We start from the raw sequence: 19,284 nt of genomic DNA, 5'->3' as shown, positions 1-19,284 counted from the left end.
GAGAGAGAGCGCTAGTCGGTATGGATATCCACAAATATTTCCAAAAAAATTACGACGTGAGCGGGAGCAGTAAGTGGCGCTGCTTCCCGCTCGCGTCGTCACTTCTTGTCCTTGCATTTTTTGTTCTTAACTTACATGTTTAATAAATAAAAGTTGAATACCCTTTTTAGTGAGAATGATTTCTCAGCACTGTAGGCGTGGACACAGAGCCACTGTTTAGCCTGAAGCAAGGTTGAAATAGTGTAATGCCCCCACTTTAATTTGTTTCTGCAGCCGAGTCTGTGTAGGTGAGAATGTGAGAGTGAATGGTTGTTTGTCTCTATGTGTGTCCTTCTCTATGTGATGGACTGGCAATCTGTCCAGGGTGTGACCTCACCTATCGCCCTATGTCAGCTAAGATTGGCACAGCACTCCCCGCGACCCTCATGTGGAGGATAAAGCGGTACTGATGGATGGACGGATATTTTACATTGACTTTTTGGTATTTGGAACGATAGTTATTGTTATTCATCAGAAGAGAAGACTTCTTCTTCTTCTCCTGCTCAGGTTGACTATTGTTTGATTGATAGAATGTTTTTTTTGGAGGGAACGTAAAGTAACCTTGTCTGGCTGTCGTCGCCTCAGTGTGTTGTTCCCATGGAAACAAGTTTTTACACTGAGAGGAGCCGTCTGCATGAGGGCTGTATACTATACGGTTTTTGAGCGCATTAAACTGTGACCAACACTCACAGCTTGCAGATTTCAAATCTCTTAAATAACACAAGTGCTAATTAAAAGCCTGGAGGGAGAAAATAAAGATTAACTTAGGGTTATACTAAGTTCCTCTGTGTGTGTGTGTGTGTGTGTGTGTGTTTGAGAGAGATGGAGAGAGAGAGAGAGAGAGAGAGAGAGAGAGAGAGACTGACCTTGAACAGGGATTGTTAACTTCAAAGTATTGCGACAAGTGCAACTGAGAGTCTCTGAACCAGTCACTGACCTGAGAAGGTCGTTGCAATGACATTATGTCTTTCATTATCCATTTGACCCAGAAAATATGTTTCTTACTGAGCTCTCAGGGCACTCACTGAGGAAAACTAATCAACAAGTTCCTAAAAACTTTAATTGGTTAATTTTAGATTGATTAGATTGGTGAAGCTGACATGAAGGAAGGAAGGAAGGAAGGAAGGAAGGAAGGAAAAATGCTCTTTTAAGTGCAGAGTATCAACTGTTATGTTTGGGACGTTGAGGAATATTGGGTTCTCCTCGTATAGGACACACCAGGATGCAGGATCTGCTCTGCACTCACAGCTGTGCATGAAAAACAGAATTACATATTTTTTATTCAATAACTTCCACCATTGATTGTCTGAAAATATGTTGATTTTAGACAAAAAGATCAATTGTGGGTCTTCTTGTGTGTAAGACATGCATGGTTGGATGGATGAAGACAAAGTACAGTACAGATTTTACTGCTAATACATTTTATATTTAATGTATAAAATCTGTTATAGATATATATTACTTTTTCTTTTTTTTATATTTCTGCAAATAATCTGCAAGATGTTGCAGGGGATTAGACAAACAAAGCGTGACAAAGAACTAAAGGTCCTGCTTGACCGAGCTGGGCTCACATAATGAAACAGATATTTCAAATATCATTTCATTTACAACTCTTTTCTGCAGTCACTTGAAAATGTCATCAAAAATCTATTAAAACGCTTTTCTTTCCCGTCTCACACTGCAAAGATGAAGGCAATTTCCCAGTGCTCCTCCAAAGAGTTAATATTAGCTGCTCCTTCAACCATGACTGCTCCATCATTATAATATGCTAATGCTTTTTCACCGAGGTCAGTTGCCAGCTCACAGACACCACACACATACACATACACATCCAGCCTGTAAGGTAAGCTTGTCTGTGTTTGTATTTTTCAATATAGCATGTTTTTGTTGGACCATTGTAAGCCTTTGATGGGGCAGTAATTGAGCACACAATAACACAAACATTTCAGGGTGAAATGAAGATCCTAGATGAGGCTCCTGTGAGTGAGACAGACAGAGAGAGCGACCAAGAGCGAGGAGATCGATACGAGACATCCCATTATCAGAGTCTACTCCTTTCTGATCCATGGAAACCATGCAGACAGACCCGTGCAGTTGTCAAAGGTCAGAGTGAAAATAATTGGAATCTAATCAATATCACATATACATCACAGAGTAATGATTTCACAGACAATCTTCTTTTTTCAACACTGTATTACCAATTAAGAGTTTGATTTGACCTTAATCTGAGCAGTCACAGATTATGGATGTGTTCAAGGACATCACGGATCATTTTGTCTTACATACCACACCCTCTTGTTGTTATTATTATTATTTCTATCTGGTCTTATTCCCGAGGACTTACAATAGGGCATATCCTTCATCTTTCAAACACTGTGTAAGTCTTTGGCAACAGGTTCTTCACTGTATTTTATAAACCACTGGTTAGTGGACTGAACTTTCATTGTAATGAAAAATACACACAAAACAGCACACCGTTTTTCGACTGTGGATAATGGTTTATTATAATATATTTTGACTGAAGTTTTGAGTTCGATTAAATGGAATTGTTTAAGTTCATAGAATGGAAGGAACAAATACTAAATACTTTAATTTTGGAACTGGAGAATATATATATATATTTTATTTATATATATATATATATATATATACGTCAGAAACTGTCAACAGCAACCAGGAAGTCATAACGTCAACCTGACAAGTGTTTCCACTATATTTGTATAATGATGTTTAAGTCTGTGGAAGTCAGGTCAATCACTTTGGTCCAGACTGATTTGACTTATTAGAAGAATAACAAAAGATCTTCATGATGCCCAATTCCCATGTTGCCACTGGCAGGTGATATCAAATCAAATTAAATCACATGATATGGCTTTCAGATAAAGTATCTTGCCAACTTTGATTGGTTTGGGAACATTAATTATTCCCCACATTTAGCTGCACTAAACTTCCCAATGTGGGCGAAGAGCAGAGGAAATAAAAGCAGAACCCATGAGAAAGGTATTACATTATATTTATAAACTGCCATGACTAAATACTATAATGATGCCCCTGGCTGAGCTAGCAGGCACTGTTGGTTGTTCTGTATTCCCCTTCAGACAGTATGAGAGGATTTATAAATGAAACTGTCAATTTGAACTCCTTATCCTTGTATTATTATTAAAAAAAAAAAAAAAAAACACATTTAAATGCAGGAAGGCTGATGCAGATTTTGTGCCACCAGAGTGGTCGATGCAGCTGAGGTGTTGTCTCGGAGCAGTGTGTGGGATGCAGTGGTACAGCTATGCTGCTCTGGGTATTATAATGGCCTTCCTCAGCTTTCTCATGGACCTGAGTGTAGCAAAACTGCTGAGAGGTGAACACACACACACACACACACACACACACGCAAACACACGCAAACACACGCAAACACACGCAAACACACAAACTGACGGGGCGTAGAACATAGATTAATTTCCTCTCACTTCACTCGTAGCCCACCAGTGGCTTTATCTGAAGCTGGAGGGCAACAGCCTGCTGCAGTTTCTCTGTTGGACTCTTTACCCAGCATGCCTCTGTGCTGTCGCGTCATCATTTTCCCACAACATATGTCCCTTTTCCACAGGTGAGTCACACACACGCTCCACCCAAAACTAAAAAAAAAATCAGTTTCATAACGGCTCTGTGGTTCACATCTGCAGTTACCTTTTATGAACAGGATTTATTTAAATGCTTGTTTTATTAAAAGGTAAGAAGTGGCAACGTACTCCTTAATTCTACAGGGATTATAAAGGGATTATGGCTCCACACTCAAAAACTGATGGGTTAGTTTATTAACTCATTAATAAATGTTAAGGCAGTCTCATATAAAACTATGATATATTTGATGTCAAAGTATCACATATGTGATGTAAAAGTACATCCACAGTCTGTTGATGAAAACTCTAGCGAGCACTTTTTCTCTCTTCCCTCTCTCTCCACCCATGAGAACCTAAAAGGAGGTTTTACAGTGTGAGTTATGAGTGGAGATTCTTTGCATGATATTAGAAGTTCTCACTATTGTCACTATTAGGTCAATTTCACACATGATCTGGAGAGCAGGCAGCTCCCAGTGTTGCTGAACAGGGACACTTGAAATGACCCACACTGAACTTTGGAACATCAGTGTTAGATTCTTGGTGGATATGAAGTAAGAAGACGTCGTGAAGAATCACGCCAAAGACATGCAAACATGCAAAAATGGTTCAATAATATTCAATGCTTTAAAAAAAATTCAATAAAGGAAATAATTGGCAGTGACACAATTGCCTCAACAGGCATGTACAGAGTGAGGATTAACTATAAAAAAAAAAATCTGTAACTTTGTCTAATTTATTCAAAATAACTGCAGGTTCTCCCTCTTAAGAAGTGAATTATAATTTCCTGTTGCATCTGTTTTATATACTGTGGGCAACAATGTTACCAACAATGTAAATGCTGCTTAATGTTGTTCTATTGACTCATCATGTTGGCTGTTATCTGCTCTTTGTGTGCGCTACTGCCTGCATGACTAAAATAGCTAATTCTTTGAAGTTGTTGAGTCATTTTAGCTGTATTATCATTCATGTTGTCATGGTAAATTATATACATTATCAAGACGTTACTACAGAAAATATTTGATACGTATTGTCCACACCAAATAAAGAAGTGAATGACTATTTTATAAAAGTAAAGGCGAATACAGAAATGTTCATTGGTTTTTTTTTATAGATAATGAAACTGTTTTGCCCGGGGACACTATTGAGATTATCTGTCCACTTCTATCTTGGTGTGATATGATGACTATTACAGGATACTATACACCTGTACCAGTCATGTCGATGTTCTGTCAGTACCAGTGCTACAGAGGTTAATAAAACTGCCTTTCAGAAGAATCCTGTAGAAAGAGCTAAGCCTGATTTATTTAATCAGATTCTCCAAATAAGTGTCACCAAATCCTGAAGACATTGTGTGCAGTTATGCCATTTACAATCTAAATTATGCTTCATTGTTTGCACCGATTGTGTAAATGACTCTGAAATGATTCTGATGGTAAAACTTGGAATCGTTTTATAATGAACTTTGTGATTGCTTTAGCCCTGTGTATTTCTCTGCAGGCTCAGGGATACCAGAGGTGCGAACTATGCTGGCTGGAATAGAAATGCCTCATTACTTGTCTCTCACTAATATGTTTACCAAGTTCGTTGGTCTTATCTGTACACTGTCAGCCGGCAGCACAGTGTTTCTGGGGAAAGTGGTAAGAGACGTCTCCACGTACACTCTCTGTCAAACAGAATATGCTTTATTATCCTTTCTTGTCTTCTTCAATATTATATTTGTCTCTTATCTTCAGGGTCCATTTGTGCATCTTTCCACCATGGTGGGAGCTTATCTGAGCAAACTCTGCGCTCGTGTACAAGACAGGAACAAGGTCAGATTTGTACTTCAGCAGCATATTTAGTTATGTCTCTGTTATAAATCTTAATGCTGCATTAAAAATGATTTATATACAGTTCCATGAATTACTCAAGACCTTGTGTAAAAAAGTAAACTGTTGACATTTAGCTTCTTTTAGCTCACAGTTTGTTTTTTTCTAAGTTGACAAAAGTCAATCTTCAGTCTTGATTTCAGCAGTAGTGATAAAACCACTGTCGATAGTGACAAAGTGAAGTCCAACCTGGTAAATATAGTGGATCATTTAGTAGATAATGAGCCAGGTAGACCTCATTGGAATTAAATATATTTAATATTAGTCTAATTTTGCATTTTAAATGTTGATTCATGCTCCTGTGTTTTATACAGGCAACAAGGTGCAGATAACACGCTACTTATTGTCAGAAATACAAACATAACTTCTTCTTTTTTCATTTGCATATTCACTATGGGTGGATGGTTGACAGATGCTGTGTACTGCCCTCAAGTGGCCAAAACCTTAATAAAAAAATACGAATCAGCAGCAATAGGCAAAGCAAACTAACATGCAAGAAAAGTTTAGTCAGAATTGTAGCCTACAAACTTTAAATCTTCCACTCAAAATAAAAATGAAAATCCTATTGTTTGTAATGAGGTCAAACTGATCCCAGACTCTTTGACATTCAGGACAAAGAAGCAGGAGAAATGCTGGTTGTAGCTGCTGCAGTCGGCGTAGCCAGCTGCTTCAGAGCTCCAGTCAGTGGTGAGAGCTTTAGTAATAAATACATACTGTTTCCACCGAGCGCTTCAGTTCGCTTCACTTCTGTACATCATGCAAATATTTGTGTTTCCATTGTGACTGTAGAGAAAAAGCACATTACGGCAGTTTTTCTCTCTCAAATAAAGCTTCAAATATCTTCATCTTGTGAACAGCCACATTCCACATTCCACACACCTGCTGTCCATGTTAACCTCCCCATGTCCCCCTCTCTGGTCTCTCACCGCAATGTTTTTAACATTTATGCAACTTTGCTAAGTTTCAAATTCCATTTGCATCCAAATGATCTTCATTTACAACATAGAAAACATGAAACTTTTAAAACTTTCACTTTCAGTGCTGACTTTTGACCTATTTATTTATTTATTTTTACTTATTCATCAGACTAATTATGCGTTAATTTTGCGCACACACCAATTAGTGATATTGAATTTGACCTCTCCTTATTACACACCAGTAGTGAACACACACCCAAGCCTGGTGCAGGAGCAGTGGGCAGCACGTTTCTGCTTGAATTTGAACTGTCAACCCTCCGATTACAAGTTCAACTCATTTTCCTCTTGGCCATCATCTCTCTCTTGAGAGTTTAGGTCTCTATAAACAACTGGTGCAGTACCCGTACCCTTTACCTTGCATTTCTTCCAACTTCAAAGTCAGCACTGCACACACTGATGCACTTCAGTAAGTCACCTGCCAAGTTTGAAGCCACTCAAGCAAACCATTTGACATTAGAAACAGACAGACAGAAGTTCCCTGCATTCATAGACAGATACTTCCTGCTCTTTTGACTTTAAATCCCCCGTCTCATGTTCTTCTTATGTATCTTTGTCCCTCCCTCACCTCTGCTCTTGTAGGTGTGCTGTTCAGTGTGGAGGTGATGTGTTCTCACTTTGCCTTGAGTCATTACGTCCCTTGTTTCTTCTCTGCTGCCTGTGGAACTCTGACGTTTGGCCTCTTCACAGTGTGGAGTGGAGACGGAGGTAATGGATCAGTATTCACATCCTGTTTGACAAGGATGAGGTTGACTTGAGAGTCACTGACGCGTCCACCTAAAGTTAAGAGGACACAATCCATATAAAACATGGTGAAAATCCAAGACAGAAGATACATAAATGTACATTACTGTTCAACAAGCCTTTTTATACTTATGGTCCAGGGCAGATTTTCATGATTTTAGTGATGGGAAACCTTCATGCTTTGGTTTATTCTATTCATTCACAATATTCATAGATTATTGTGCATGTACAAAGTTTGCTTTTCTGAGTTTAGTGTGGTAGTCCTTCAAGAGTGGAAGCTGTGATTTAAAGGCCACTGTGTGATATTTAGGAGGTGTTATTTGCAGAACTTTAAATATACTAAACATAAGTAATGTTTGTATATATGTATAATTGTTTTAAATGCATACACCAACGAAGAAGGAAGAAATTGCAGAGAGGGTGAGAGAAGGGAGAGAGTTATAAAAGAGTGTTTACATTCCTTCTGGTATGTGAAGGTCACTGTAGTTTCCTGAGGTGTTAAAATATCTACCATTATGTATTATTCTACTGTGGGTTTACCAAAATAATTGATATATTAACATGCTAAATTAAAAAAATTCCCCGACATAACAAGTTCTTTGGAAATTTCAACTTGTCAGTTATGTCGACAGTGAAGTAAATGCCACGATAACAACCAGGACCGAGATGAGCAGACATTTAGGCTGACAGATTACATATTTCACAGAAATTTAATGCAATAAAGTGAAGGAAGATTAGATTTGAAAAGGCTGAGGGGGAAAAACTGGAAGGATAATTCCAATTTGTTTTGTTTCCACAGAGACTCTTCAAGCATTGTTTAAAACTAATTTCCCCACCGCTTTACCCTTTTACCCACTAGAGATTGTGCTGTTTGGTTTCCTTGGGTAAGTTCATTTTTGACCTCTATTTGTCCCCGTCTTGCAAATAAGAGCTGACATTTGGTAATCATATTCATACCCATCACAATGAGAGTCCTTTGAACACTTCTGCTGCGCTTCCTTTACTTTATAGTTGGCATTTAGTTTTCTTATTACCTCCACCAAGGGCGTTGTTTTCATGGGCATGGGGTTTATCTGTGAGTTTGTCCTTCTGTTAGAGACTTCCTGTCAGTTTTTGATGCATCAATCCGAATGTTTGCGACGTGTATGAAATCCCCCAAGCACAATGTGTTCCTATTTAATTTTGGTAAGAATCTACACAGTGATCACGTCTCGAAAAATGATCACATTTTGTCTCTTATAACGAGAAAAACTGTAAAAAGTTTCAACTGGATCTGATCCAGATTACAGATTTGTCTAAAATGTAACATGGGAAGAAATATCTCATTGTACATCTCAGTGACATCTTAAGAGATCTGCATGACTTTTGTAAAATGGTCATATGTATAATCTGTATAATTCTGGATCAAATTTGATCAAAAGTGTTAGGTCTGTGCTATGATTGCCCTTGTTATTATTATTATTATTCATTAAATCATTTACCGACTTCTTCCCCCTCTATATTCATTCCCTGACTCTAATGACTTCCTCTCATTGTGGATTTGGTCGACTCTCTGTCTGAAAACAGGCTGCTGTGTGGAGCCGTGAGCCGCTGCTATCTCTTCTGCCATCAGTGGATGCTGCAATTTACCAAAACAAACCCAGTCCTTGTGAAAATGCTGACGACAGAGTGAGAGCTCGGTCTTCTAAAATGATAATGTGATGACTCACTGTGTACGACGGAGATTTTCCATCAATTCAAGTCCATTTGTGAGCCCCTGCTGCAGAAAAGATCATCTACATTACATCAAAACATCTATTTGTGCACACCGATGTTGATGCAACTGTCGTATATAAACAGTTTAGGGTATTTCAAGGCACATTTAAAGGGATAGTTCAGGGTTTTGAGTGTTTCATACAGTAGACAGCATTCTGTTTGATTTTTGCAAGTGTTGGAGAAGACACAGTTAAACAAATTGTAACGTTTACTATATGAGTGTTCCTATGAGATGGCCCTTTTCTCAGACACATTATTTTCAGTGCAGACACAGTGTTAAAATGTGGCAGATCAACTGACAGTATTTAAAATGAACAATATTTTATTGTTGTACTTTCTTCTCCGGGTCTATAACACATTTGCTCTGCTGTTCACATAAAAGCAGAAAGGTAGAAATCTAATTTTCTCCTGTCTCTCTTCAGTATAACCAACTGAGTGAATATTATCTCCTTAAAAAAAAAAAAAAAAAAAACCCAACTGTCCCTTTAAATTCTATAAGTTTCTCAGAGTATTTCTTCCAAATAAAACAATGTTAGGTACTATTCCACAATCATCCTTGGTGTAGTTGTTGTTAACTTTTTAAAGTGAACACTGCATGACGAGCAGAGCAGGGCGGAGTTCGTGTGTTTTCCAATGTGGTCACAGTGACCTTCAACTGATTCAAATTATACTTTTAAAAAATGAGACTGTCACTGCACTAACAATGGTGTCTCTGTGCAGGAAAGCTCTGTACTCAGGCATGGTGGCGTTCCTCTTGGCATCTGTGACATTTCCTCACTTTGCTGGTCAACACATGGCTTCTCAGGTGAGAATCAGCAGTGGTTATTGCTGCTGTTGTCACATTATTATCACATGACTTCGTTGCACGTTGACATATGATGTTTTCCTAAAAGCCTCGTGCTCACTCTGTTCTCCTGCCACGATAAAGACTTAAAATTTGAGTAAATCACTGCTTCACCAAGTGTGGGCCACAGCCCACTGGTGGTCGTTAGAGGTATTGCAGGTGGTCCTCAGAAATATATGAATAAGTCTTAAAGTATGTCTGATAAAATATAATGTTTCACTTCTTTAACCTTATAAATCCTTATCCTTATCAAAATGATTCAGATTGTAATAGCGACAAACTATTTTGATTTCAGTATTATTAAATGTTGTACAGCCTTGATAATCTACAGAGCTAGGATCTATATCTAGAACCTCCAACTTCTGATGTTTGGAAAGCTCTGGACTGGATAGTTTAACGCTGTCTGTTGTTATAGAATATTTTTTCTTGCATTCATCTCAATGACAGGCATTTGTTTTACAGTACACCATGAAGCAGCTCCTCACCTCTTTGTTGGACAGCAGGCCGTGGAGCTCTCACTTCCATAATGCCTCTGAGCAACTGGAGCCCGAGCCTCTGTCAGAGTGGAGCACATCAGGGAACTCTGTCTTCCTGTCTCTGGGTGTCTTTCTGCTCATGAAGGTACAAACTATATAAGTCTAATTATCTCTGTCAACCAGCACTGATAACTTCCAGGGGGAATATGTGGAAATTTCTGCATTGGTAATAATTTCATCTGTGAGTCAAATGTAAAGTATCTCTAATCCATTAATCTCTGATGAATTCACTTTTCCAGGATGCCGTCAGAAGCATCCATTTATTAAGACAAATAATGGAAATAATAAGCACTCTGTATTTATTTGTACAAATCTTCCCTACGACGATGTCAACATTTCCCTGCTCTCACACTGACAGTGACTCATGCCTCATGTGCTGAGGAGCTGTTGTGGCTGTTCAGATGTTTCACAGCATTGACAGTTTGTGCTTTTGTTGTTGTTTGTGAGATGTGGATGTTGATGCTCGCCTGCACCCTGCCTGTTCCAGCTGGATACTTCATGCCTGTCTTTGTCTACGGTGAGTGACGGGAAAGAGGAAGCACGCGCTTCAAATATGACGCACAAGCCACAGAAAAAGTGAATGACTTGAATTTTAATTCTGGTGTATGAATGATCTGCTTCGTGGTACCACAATATGAAAACGCTGCGAGGGTTGTTATGATCTGAAACAAATATAGCCCTGAAGAAATGACCTAGTATGCGTTTGATTTCTGTTTTAGGAGCAGCTTTAGGCCGTTTGCATGGAGAAGGAGTCGCTTATTTATTTTCCACTGCAGTGACTTCAGACTGGCACTGGGCTTCCATAAATCCTGGAGGCTACGCACTGGCTGGTAGAAAATGATGATAGATTTTTGGTATTATAGTTATGACACGTTGTCTCGTCTTGCAAATGTTCAATAATCTGTAAATTGATACTGATACAGTTTTTGTAGGTTGTACCTTTAGCGTCACACACAATAATAGATCAGTATTATTCCTTCATGTTGAGATATGAATGAAACAATATTAATCCCGTAGCGGAACATGTTGCCATGAATATTATGTATGATTTAATCTGATTACTGGATACTGACAAATGCATAGCAATAACCGAACACTAACCTACTCTAATGCAATAACATCATCTAACTGCAGAGTGAACTTTACAACAGTCTCACCTTCAGTGTATCGCGTTAAAGGTGCAGCGGCGTTATCTGGAGCTGTGACACATACCTTGTCTCCTGCTCTGCTGGCGATGGAGCTGACCGGTCAGTTCAGTCATGCTGTTCCAGTTCTACTGGCCACTCTTCTGGCCAACGCCCTGGCTCGCTCCCAGCAGCGGCCATCTTTCTATGACGCCCTCTCCATCAGTAAGAGGCTCCCTCACCTGCCATCACTGAAGAAAGCATGTCCTCTGTAAGTTTAGAAACAAACTTATTTCAACATATTCAGAGACATTTCTCACGTTTCAGCAATAAACCACTGAATTTGTATGTGAGCAACAACTTAAAGGAATATGTCACAGATTTGCATTTAGCTTTGTAATACTAGAATAGGAGTATTTTTGAAACATTGTGCTTCCCCCCGAGTTGAGGAATATCTTCATTCTTTTCTTTGTTACGTGCCTACCAGTGACACTTGGTCCTGTTAGTGTAACTGTTATCAAAGACGGCGGACACTGTTTACATTCTGGGAATGAGGTCCCGTCCCCCCTATGAGTGGGTCTAAAAAGTGCGGAATTAGCATTGCAGTTTCAAGCCTCGGACCAAAGCTTGGATCAAGTGTCACTGGTGGGCATGTAACAAAAAAGAATTAAGATATTTCTTAACTTAGGGGAAAATGAGGCTCTGCATGAAAACGGATCTGTTCTTCACTTTATTGTAGATTCAGCTTACTAAAATGATAAATGGTGCAAACAGAAACTCTTGCCAGTAAATAGATCCTACCAACCCAAGTAAAGTCAACAACTGATTAATAGTTTCAGTTTTTCGCCTCATGTCTGTCTCTCGTATCTGTCTGATGTCATGTATTTACATTCCAAATAGTAGACAAAGTACATACAGTAGTTTTGTTTTGTAACGAGCCAAACCTTATAATGTAGAGTTCAGCCTGAACAACATCTAATCAAATTTAACTAACATGACCTTTCTCCCAGAACCACACGCAGGTCAAAGTTCACATTATTTACCTCCACCTTAATGATAATTATCTGAAAACAGTGGTTGACACTGCACCTTGGGTCACAGTTACCTGTAATTGACATACAACCATTACTAACCTCCTCATTAATGACCTGAAAGTGTTTACCCTCTCACTCACAGCATCACTGCAGGTCGACGGATGGATGTGGTTATTTTTAGTGGCAAAAAAAAAGATGAAAAACACTAAGAAGCGAGCCAAGTAATGGCTGAGTCACCGTTAATGATCAAGAACCCAATGCACCCCCCGCTCGTCTATTACTTTCAATTTGTATGCCGAGTGAACAAGCAGGAAAAAAACCACAACATATTTGTGAAGTGAGTCTGCCGAAATATATCATCTCTAATGCTTTAAGCTTCCTGAAATATACACTTATTATGCACTTATCTCCAGATAAACATCAGCCAGATGTTTCCCTTACCAGTGTTCATTTGAACCACATGCACATGTGAACTCGAAGAGGGACAGTTGTCTAACTGGTTTAGGTAATGAGTGAATTACAATAAAATATAGTAACATATAATGTATATAATCAGATATATGATCAGAGAAAGTTCACCAGAGTCTGTTAATGAAATGAAGTCTCGATGTATTTGCTTTGGTGACAGCAGTTGTCATCTGTCACTGTCAGTCAGACACGAATAACACGTGCAGATAGAAATAGATCATCATCCACAGCTCCTTGTTGACAGCAGTCAAGCTGAGACGACTGAGAAGGTGTTTTGTGAAACACAATGCATCAGCAGTAACTACACTTTCTACTCTCTTAAAAGACTGAAGTGGCAAAAGTACTCATCGGGTTTTTTTAAAAGTTGCAGTGTGTGAAATGTTGACTTTCCCTCTCTGTGAGGTCATCAGTGCAGGGTGAACTCAGTGTTTGGAAAGACGGCGGACAATGAAAGAGAGAGCGGAACTGTAATCAACTACAAGCTGGGCTTTGAACCCCATGTCGATGCTGTCTGTAAAAAGGCACGTCAGCGAGTGCGTTCTCAGTTTTAATGTCGAAACCGCCTTTTTATCAAATCTGTTCTTACTTTCCCTTTTATCTGCCTTTAAGCTGTAAGAGCACTGAATAAGTGATTGAATCAGGTCAGGTGCTTGAAAACCTGAATCATCCTCTAAGGGACCAGCTCATGTTGTTGCCATCGGTGCAGAACAAACAGCTTTAAATCATCTTTTATCCCTGCAGTAATCAGCCGTCTTAATGGATTTTCAATATGAATATTATTCTGTTCTAATATGTGTTTCCTGAGTGTTTATATGTGAAATCTGACTGTCACCCAAATTGCCCCTCTGGGATGATAAAGACACCCTGAACCTTGAAATAATAATTTTCACTAATTCCCCCTCACATGCATTACATCTAAAATACAGTAATAAAGTATTTGTACTTTGTTACTCTTCTGACTGGAACAACATTAGATTTTAGTGCCTGCGAAAAATATGACCAACCCACTTTTTCAAATCGAGATCTTGATAATAATACTAATAATTATCAATAATAGTTAGGTTACGATAGTAAAGTGTATTAATCCAGCTCAATTCGTTCAACCATCCATATTTAACATTTGAGTTGATTCTCCGCTGCTTTTGTTCCAGGTGTGACATGATTTCTCTTTGCAGGCTTCCGTCCACAGCAGTTGGACAACATTTGGGAGTGAAATCGGTGCAGCTTCAGAAAGAAGCCGGTCCAGCAGAGATTCAACATGCTGTCAACACCAGCAGTGAAACACAATTCCCTGTGGTGGACTCACACGGTGTGCATGTCTACAGCTATTTAGTCAAATTCTATCTCAATATATTAAGTCTACAGTGTTTGACGGAAAGTATTTTTTTAGACTCTGGCCAAAAGGATCCCACATGGAGATCATGAAAAAGGAAAAGAGGAGAAATGACAAAAGAAAATATGATAAATTGTAACCGTTTCAAAAGCTGCAGCGATGCAGGAGTGTGAAAGGTTCTGGATTAAGAGTTGACAAGTGTGAGAAAATAGTCAATCAGCCAGCTGAGCCTTTCAGCAGCAATCACATGGATGAATCTTCAGTCTGCCACAGCCCACTAGAGACCTGCACACACTCCAAACAACAGCACTGACTGTGTCAAAGAAAATTGATTTTCTTTTTTGTCTTCTTCTGCTGAAGTGTCGCAGATTTTTCTGGGGTTTGTGCTTCGATCAGAGCTGCTGATTCTCCTGCGTCACTCAAAGACTGAGGTAAACGCCTGGATCGGTTTGAGATGGGCGACTGCAGAGTTCAGAGGGAGGAGGGGATTAAACTGTCTGATGCTGTTTAAAAAGCAGGCCATGTTCTTTTTTTACATTCTGTTGGACAGTGACTGAATTTAGAACAGGAGCAGGATGTGCAGACAGTCACTGCCTGATGTAAATGCTAATTTTATGTTAAAAAAAAACAAAAAACTAGTGTCTAGTGACAGAAAAAGTAAAGATTTCAGACTGTGGTAACACAGAAGCCTAGAATATTATCACTTTTAACAGTGAATCATATTTTATTAGGGATGAGAATCAGCATCGGTCTGATACTGGTCAAAATCACTGGATTGGATATCGGACAGAAACATGTAAATTTTTGCTGAGTCATGTTTGGGCTGTTTATATTAATATTTGTTACACAGTTGGAGAATTATGTCTTTGAGATGACTCAGCACAAATGTGTTGTTAACAGGTTCATACGTTCATAAATGGTCTACAATGACTGTAATGGACTAATATCTGTATCAGATACTTGAGTTTGTGATATTCTGCCTATATTATATCAAGTGACATTGAATGATATATATAAATATAAATAATGTTTGTGCTGTCCTCCAGCCTCTGGAAAAACATCTAGATGAAGTCTGCTGCATTCACCCGGCCTCTGTCCTGGTATCACCTCACAGCACAGTCCAGGAGGTAAACTATCTGTGGCTGATGTTATGAGCTTTGCAGAAACTCTCACTGTTTTTGTGATTTCTTTCTGAGACAGAGACCAGAGGACTGGTGGTCCTCACATAATATGCTACTCTTTCATGCTGAAAGGCATCACAGTGGTCGCCTGGCTCTCTGCACAGATCCTCCTAAAGCTGACACTTGTTGAAAAAGAGTAACATGAAATAGATAAATGGTCACTGTCATGCCACAACTACATACAGTTAAAACAGTATGACATATTTATGACTGTTTATATACAACATATTAAGTTGTTTTCATATATAATGCCATGTTTTTTTGTTTTTTTTGTCTCTGTGTCAGCGCAGGTCCACAGTTTGCTGAGTGTTGTTGGAGCACAGACGTTATATGTGACTGACAGAGGAAGGCTGGTTGGGACACTCACATGGTCAGAGGTAAAGATCATGTCATATTTGTATGTTAAAGGGATAGTTAGTTAACCCTCAGGCTTCAATTTAATTGACTACACTCCTAAGTCATTAAGGACAAAAATGTCCACTTCCCAAAAGCTGCAATAAAGACTTTACATATTAATATTTTCTTCTCCATAAATCTCTCAAACAACGTCAACCCTGTTGAAAAACTACCAAACATTAAATCATTTTGAGGATTTTTAACTGTCTTAATGCCCGTTTGATTATTTGTTATATGGAAAATGTGTTTTTTCATAAAGAAATATTAGCATCATGTATTTAAACAGGCATTTAAAGACAATCCTGATGATCAATATTTTATTAGTTCAACAGATTTAACCCAAAACGTTTTTGGAAGTGGACATTTGCGTCCTCTAACACAGTCAAAGTGTTGAACTGAGGGTTCTGCTCTGTTTTACAAAGGTTTGCCTTTGAAAATCATAAAACATACTTTTAAATACTCTAAATACTCAACTAAACGATAGGTTTCTTGAGTATAAAGCATATCCATCAACAGCCTTGCAAATATTTCACGATAAAACTTTGTAGAAAAAAAGATGGAATCAGGGAATTGAAACACTAGAGTGCTTTTGCTTTAAGACAGGAAAATGATATGTAGTGTTTGGGCCATATGCAACAGATTTAGATACTGAAACTGTTGAAACACAGCTTATGTGGCAAATACATACCTGTAGTTGACAGGTGAAACAGCCACACGGCTCACTCGTGTGTTTTACACACCGCAGTCACAGTGCGCTGCACACACAAACAGTTTAGTGTGAAACTGGCCTAAGAGACAGACAGATCCTCACTCTGCCAGCGGGGACACAAGAAAAGATTTCAGTCACTTAACAAAAGTCACCCCCAAAAAAACATGCCTGTTTAAATCAATACAATATCTTAAGAATATATTTACCACTTTATCTCACTGTTAAGACTGAATATCTCCACTGGAAACTGTAGTTTGTGTCACTTTGTAAACCATTCACTACTGGTACCAAAGTCCATAGAGAAAATCAACGATTTTACATCACAGTTTGCAGGACTTGTTGATCCACTGCCGCCTCCTCCAATAAATAGAAGTGTCTTATTTTGTTACTTCAGTATTTGAAATCCTACATTAGGATTTACCTCAGTGACACAAACTTACCAAATGAGGCAGCAGGACAGCAGCAGCTCCTGTGTCCCTGTAAGCTAAAACCACTGATTTTCTCTATGGACTTTGGTGAAGGAGAGGAAGCAGTTTGCAAACTTTAGTTTCTTGTCAAAACAACCTAACGCAACATGCATACTCTTTAGGTTTCATTGACTTAAGTGAGCATATTATTTTAGTAGGTGAGCCTAGGTGAGTCAGAGTCATCATCTCTCACATTGTTATGTTAATGATGCAGTGTGATTTCGTTTCTCCTAATCTTTCTCCGTTTCTCCTCCAGATGAAGAGAATATTAGAAGACTTGGCCAAAGAAATCTAACAAGTGACACGGGAAATCTCTTCAAATCCAAATCCATCTCCATCCAATTATCCTGTAACAAATGCTCCAGCTCTGATAATAATGTCACATCTGCATCAAACAATTGCACACAAACACAACTGTCATTAACTGCAGTCCCTTATCTTATCTGAGGTTAATGTCTTTTTCATTAAATGGAGATTGGACGTGTGTCTCAGTCCGCAGACAGCGCGTGGTAAAGCAGCTTCTGACGATGAAAAGAAAAGGACCGCATCATAACACACCACTTAACATGATAATTACTGACTGTTGTGTTTCACTGATCTTTCATCTCTTCTTATTGTTTGTTTTACTGTTAGAACAAAGCAGAGTTTATGTTAATATATTCATATTTTAAGGACTTAAACTCTGGTTGATCATTTCTCATATTAGTTTGGCATTTTTAAAAATGTGTGTATTTGTGATGGAGATGAGAGATAATTGTTGAGTCACAGCTAACACTGACACCTCGGTTCAGCTTCAAACACAAATATCTACACAATCACATGGCTGTAACTTAGACATGTGGACATGGTGACGACGACCTGCTGAAGTCCAAACTGAGCATCAGAAAAAGAAAGAAGATTTCAAATTACTTTGAACATGGCATAGTTGTTGGTTGCAGGCGGGCTGGTCTGAGTATTTCAGAAACTGCTCATTTTCTGGGATTTTCAGGCTCAATCATCTGTAAAATTGACAGAAAATAGTCTGAGAGAAAAGGAGAAAAGATCTGGTCAGCAGCAACTATCAGAGGTCAGAGAATGGACTGACAGACTGCTTCAAAATTACAGTGACTCAAAAAATAACCACGTGTACAGATGTGAGCTACAGCAGCACAAGACCACACTGGATGCCACACCTGCCACTTAATTAGGCATCATGTGTGCTTCATAAAGTGGCCGATTAGTGTTTTTGTGACTAACAGCTGTGCGTCAGTGACTGCTGACGTTCCAGCTTCTGACTGTGTTGTTAACAATAAATTAATCAGGTAATTCTAACCTGAAGTTGGTTTCAGAGCAGCAGCAGCACAGGCCTGAACACCGGAACCTTTAACCTCACATTAAATCTTTGCCGGGGGGTCTTCACACTTTTAAAGACTCCACTCTAAAATGCTTAACGTTTGAAATTGAGTGATTTCTCACAGGAATATGGGGCTGGAGTTGCCTTGGTAACGAGGTTCCCGTGTGAGGCAAAATCAAACCCTGATTGCGGTCCAAATTATTGTTAGTGCCTTTCTGGTGGGATTATTAAAGCCAAATTAAGTAGTACATCCTAAATAATCACAGAAATATCCTTTAAGAATACTTTTTGTTTCATTAACCTGCCAAAAATGTTCATTTCAAAAACAACAGTATTTATCAAAGGTTCTCCATGATTGAAACATAAACGTTTCCTGTGTGCTGCATGATATGTTGGTGGAGACATTTAAAACTGGTTGATGATGATGAAAACAACTGAATTGTTAAAGGATGACCTGTGTCACATTTGTGCAGATCACATTCTAAGGAATATATAATATCATGACATCCATGACGGTAAACGGTGTTTCGTTACTGGTTTTCTTGTTGTTTTGAGGCTTCAGATACCGTTTATTGCTGCAACCTCGTACTTTGTGGGGATGATGATGTTTGTTAGATTTTATGACCCGCTTCATTTATTGCACATTCCTGCTCAGGGACTGCAGACGGAAAACAGCAATTCTGCTGAAACCTGGTTGGACGCATCACTCCTTGTTTTACATAAAGATAATGTTTTATTGAGCACCATCTCTGTCGAAAAATAAATTACACCCACGTGTGTGATCAACCAGTTATTTTGACTTTTATGCGTTTCTTTAAAACTATGAACCTATGCTGTAGACCAACGAGACACAAAACTA

General features: G+C 38.7%; 1 protein-coding gene across 1 annotated transcript; it reads left to right on the top strand.

Annotated features, from left to right (window-relative positions):
• Positions 1-1,847: 1,847 nt before the first annotated feature.
• clcnk (chloride channel K) lies at positions 1,848-17,818 on the top strand. The gene is made up of 20 exons (XM_058643948.1): positions 1,848-1,882; positions 1,989-2,142; positions 3,263-3,394; positions 3,518-3,646; positions 5,157-5,296; positions 5,393-5,470; positions 6,139-6,214; positions 7,084-7,209; positions 8,045-8,129; positions 8,812-8,913; positions 9,721-9,805; positions 10,307-10,465; positions 10,828-10,897; positions 11,100-11,210; positions 11,559-11,775; positions 14,182-14,315; positions 14,700-14,770; positions 15,386-15,466; positions 15,811-15,897; positions 17,349-17,818. The coding sequence occupies exons 2-20, from the start codon at positions 1,995-1,997 to the stop codon at positions 17,385-17,387; spliced, it is 2,070 nt and encodes a 689-aa protein (XP_058499931.1). The 5' UTR covers positions 1,848-1,882; positions 1,989-1,994; the 3' UTR covers positions 17,388-17,818.
• Positions 17,819-19,284: the final 1,466 nt, after the last annotated feature.

The sequence above is a fragment of the Solea solea genome, chromosome 11 (assembly GCF_958295425.1).
Source record: "Solea solea chromosome 11, fSolSol10.1, whole genome shotgun sequence".
Lineage (NCBI taxonomy): Eukaryota > Metazoa > Chordata > Actinopteri > Pleuronectiformes > Soleidae > Solea > Solea solea.
Note: the sequence above shows the minus strand (reverse complement) of the source record. Positions and strands in the feature narration are given on the sequence as shown.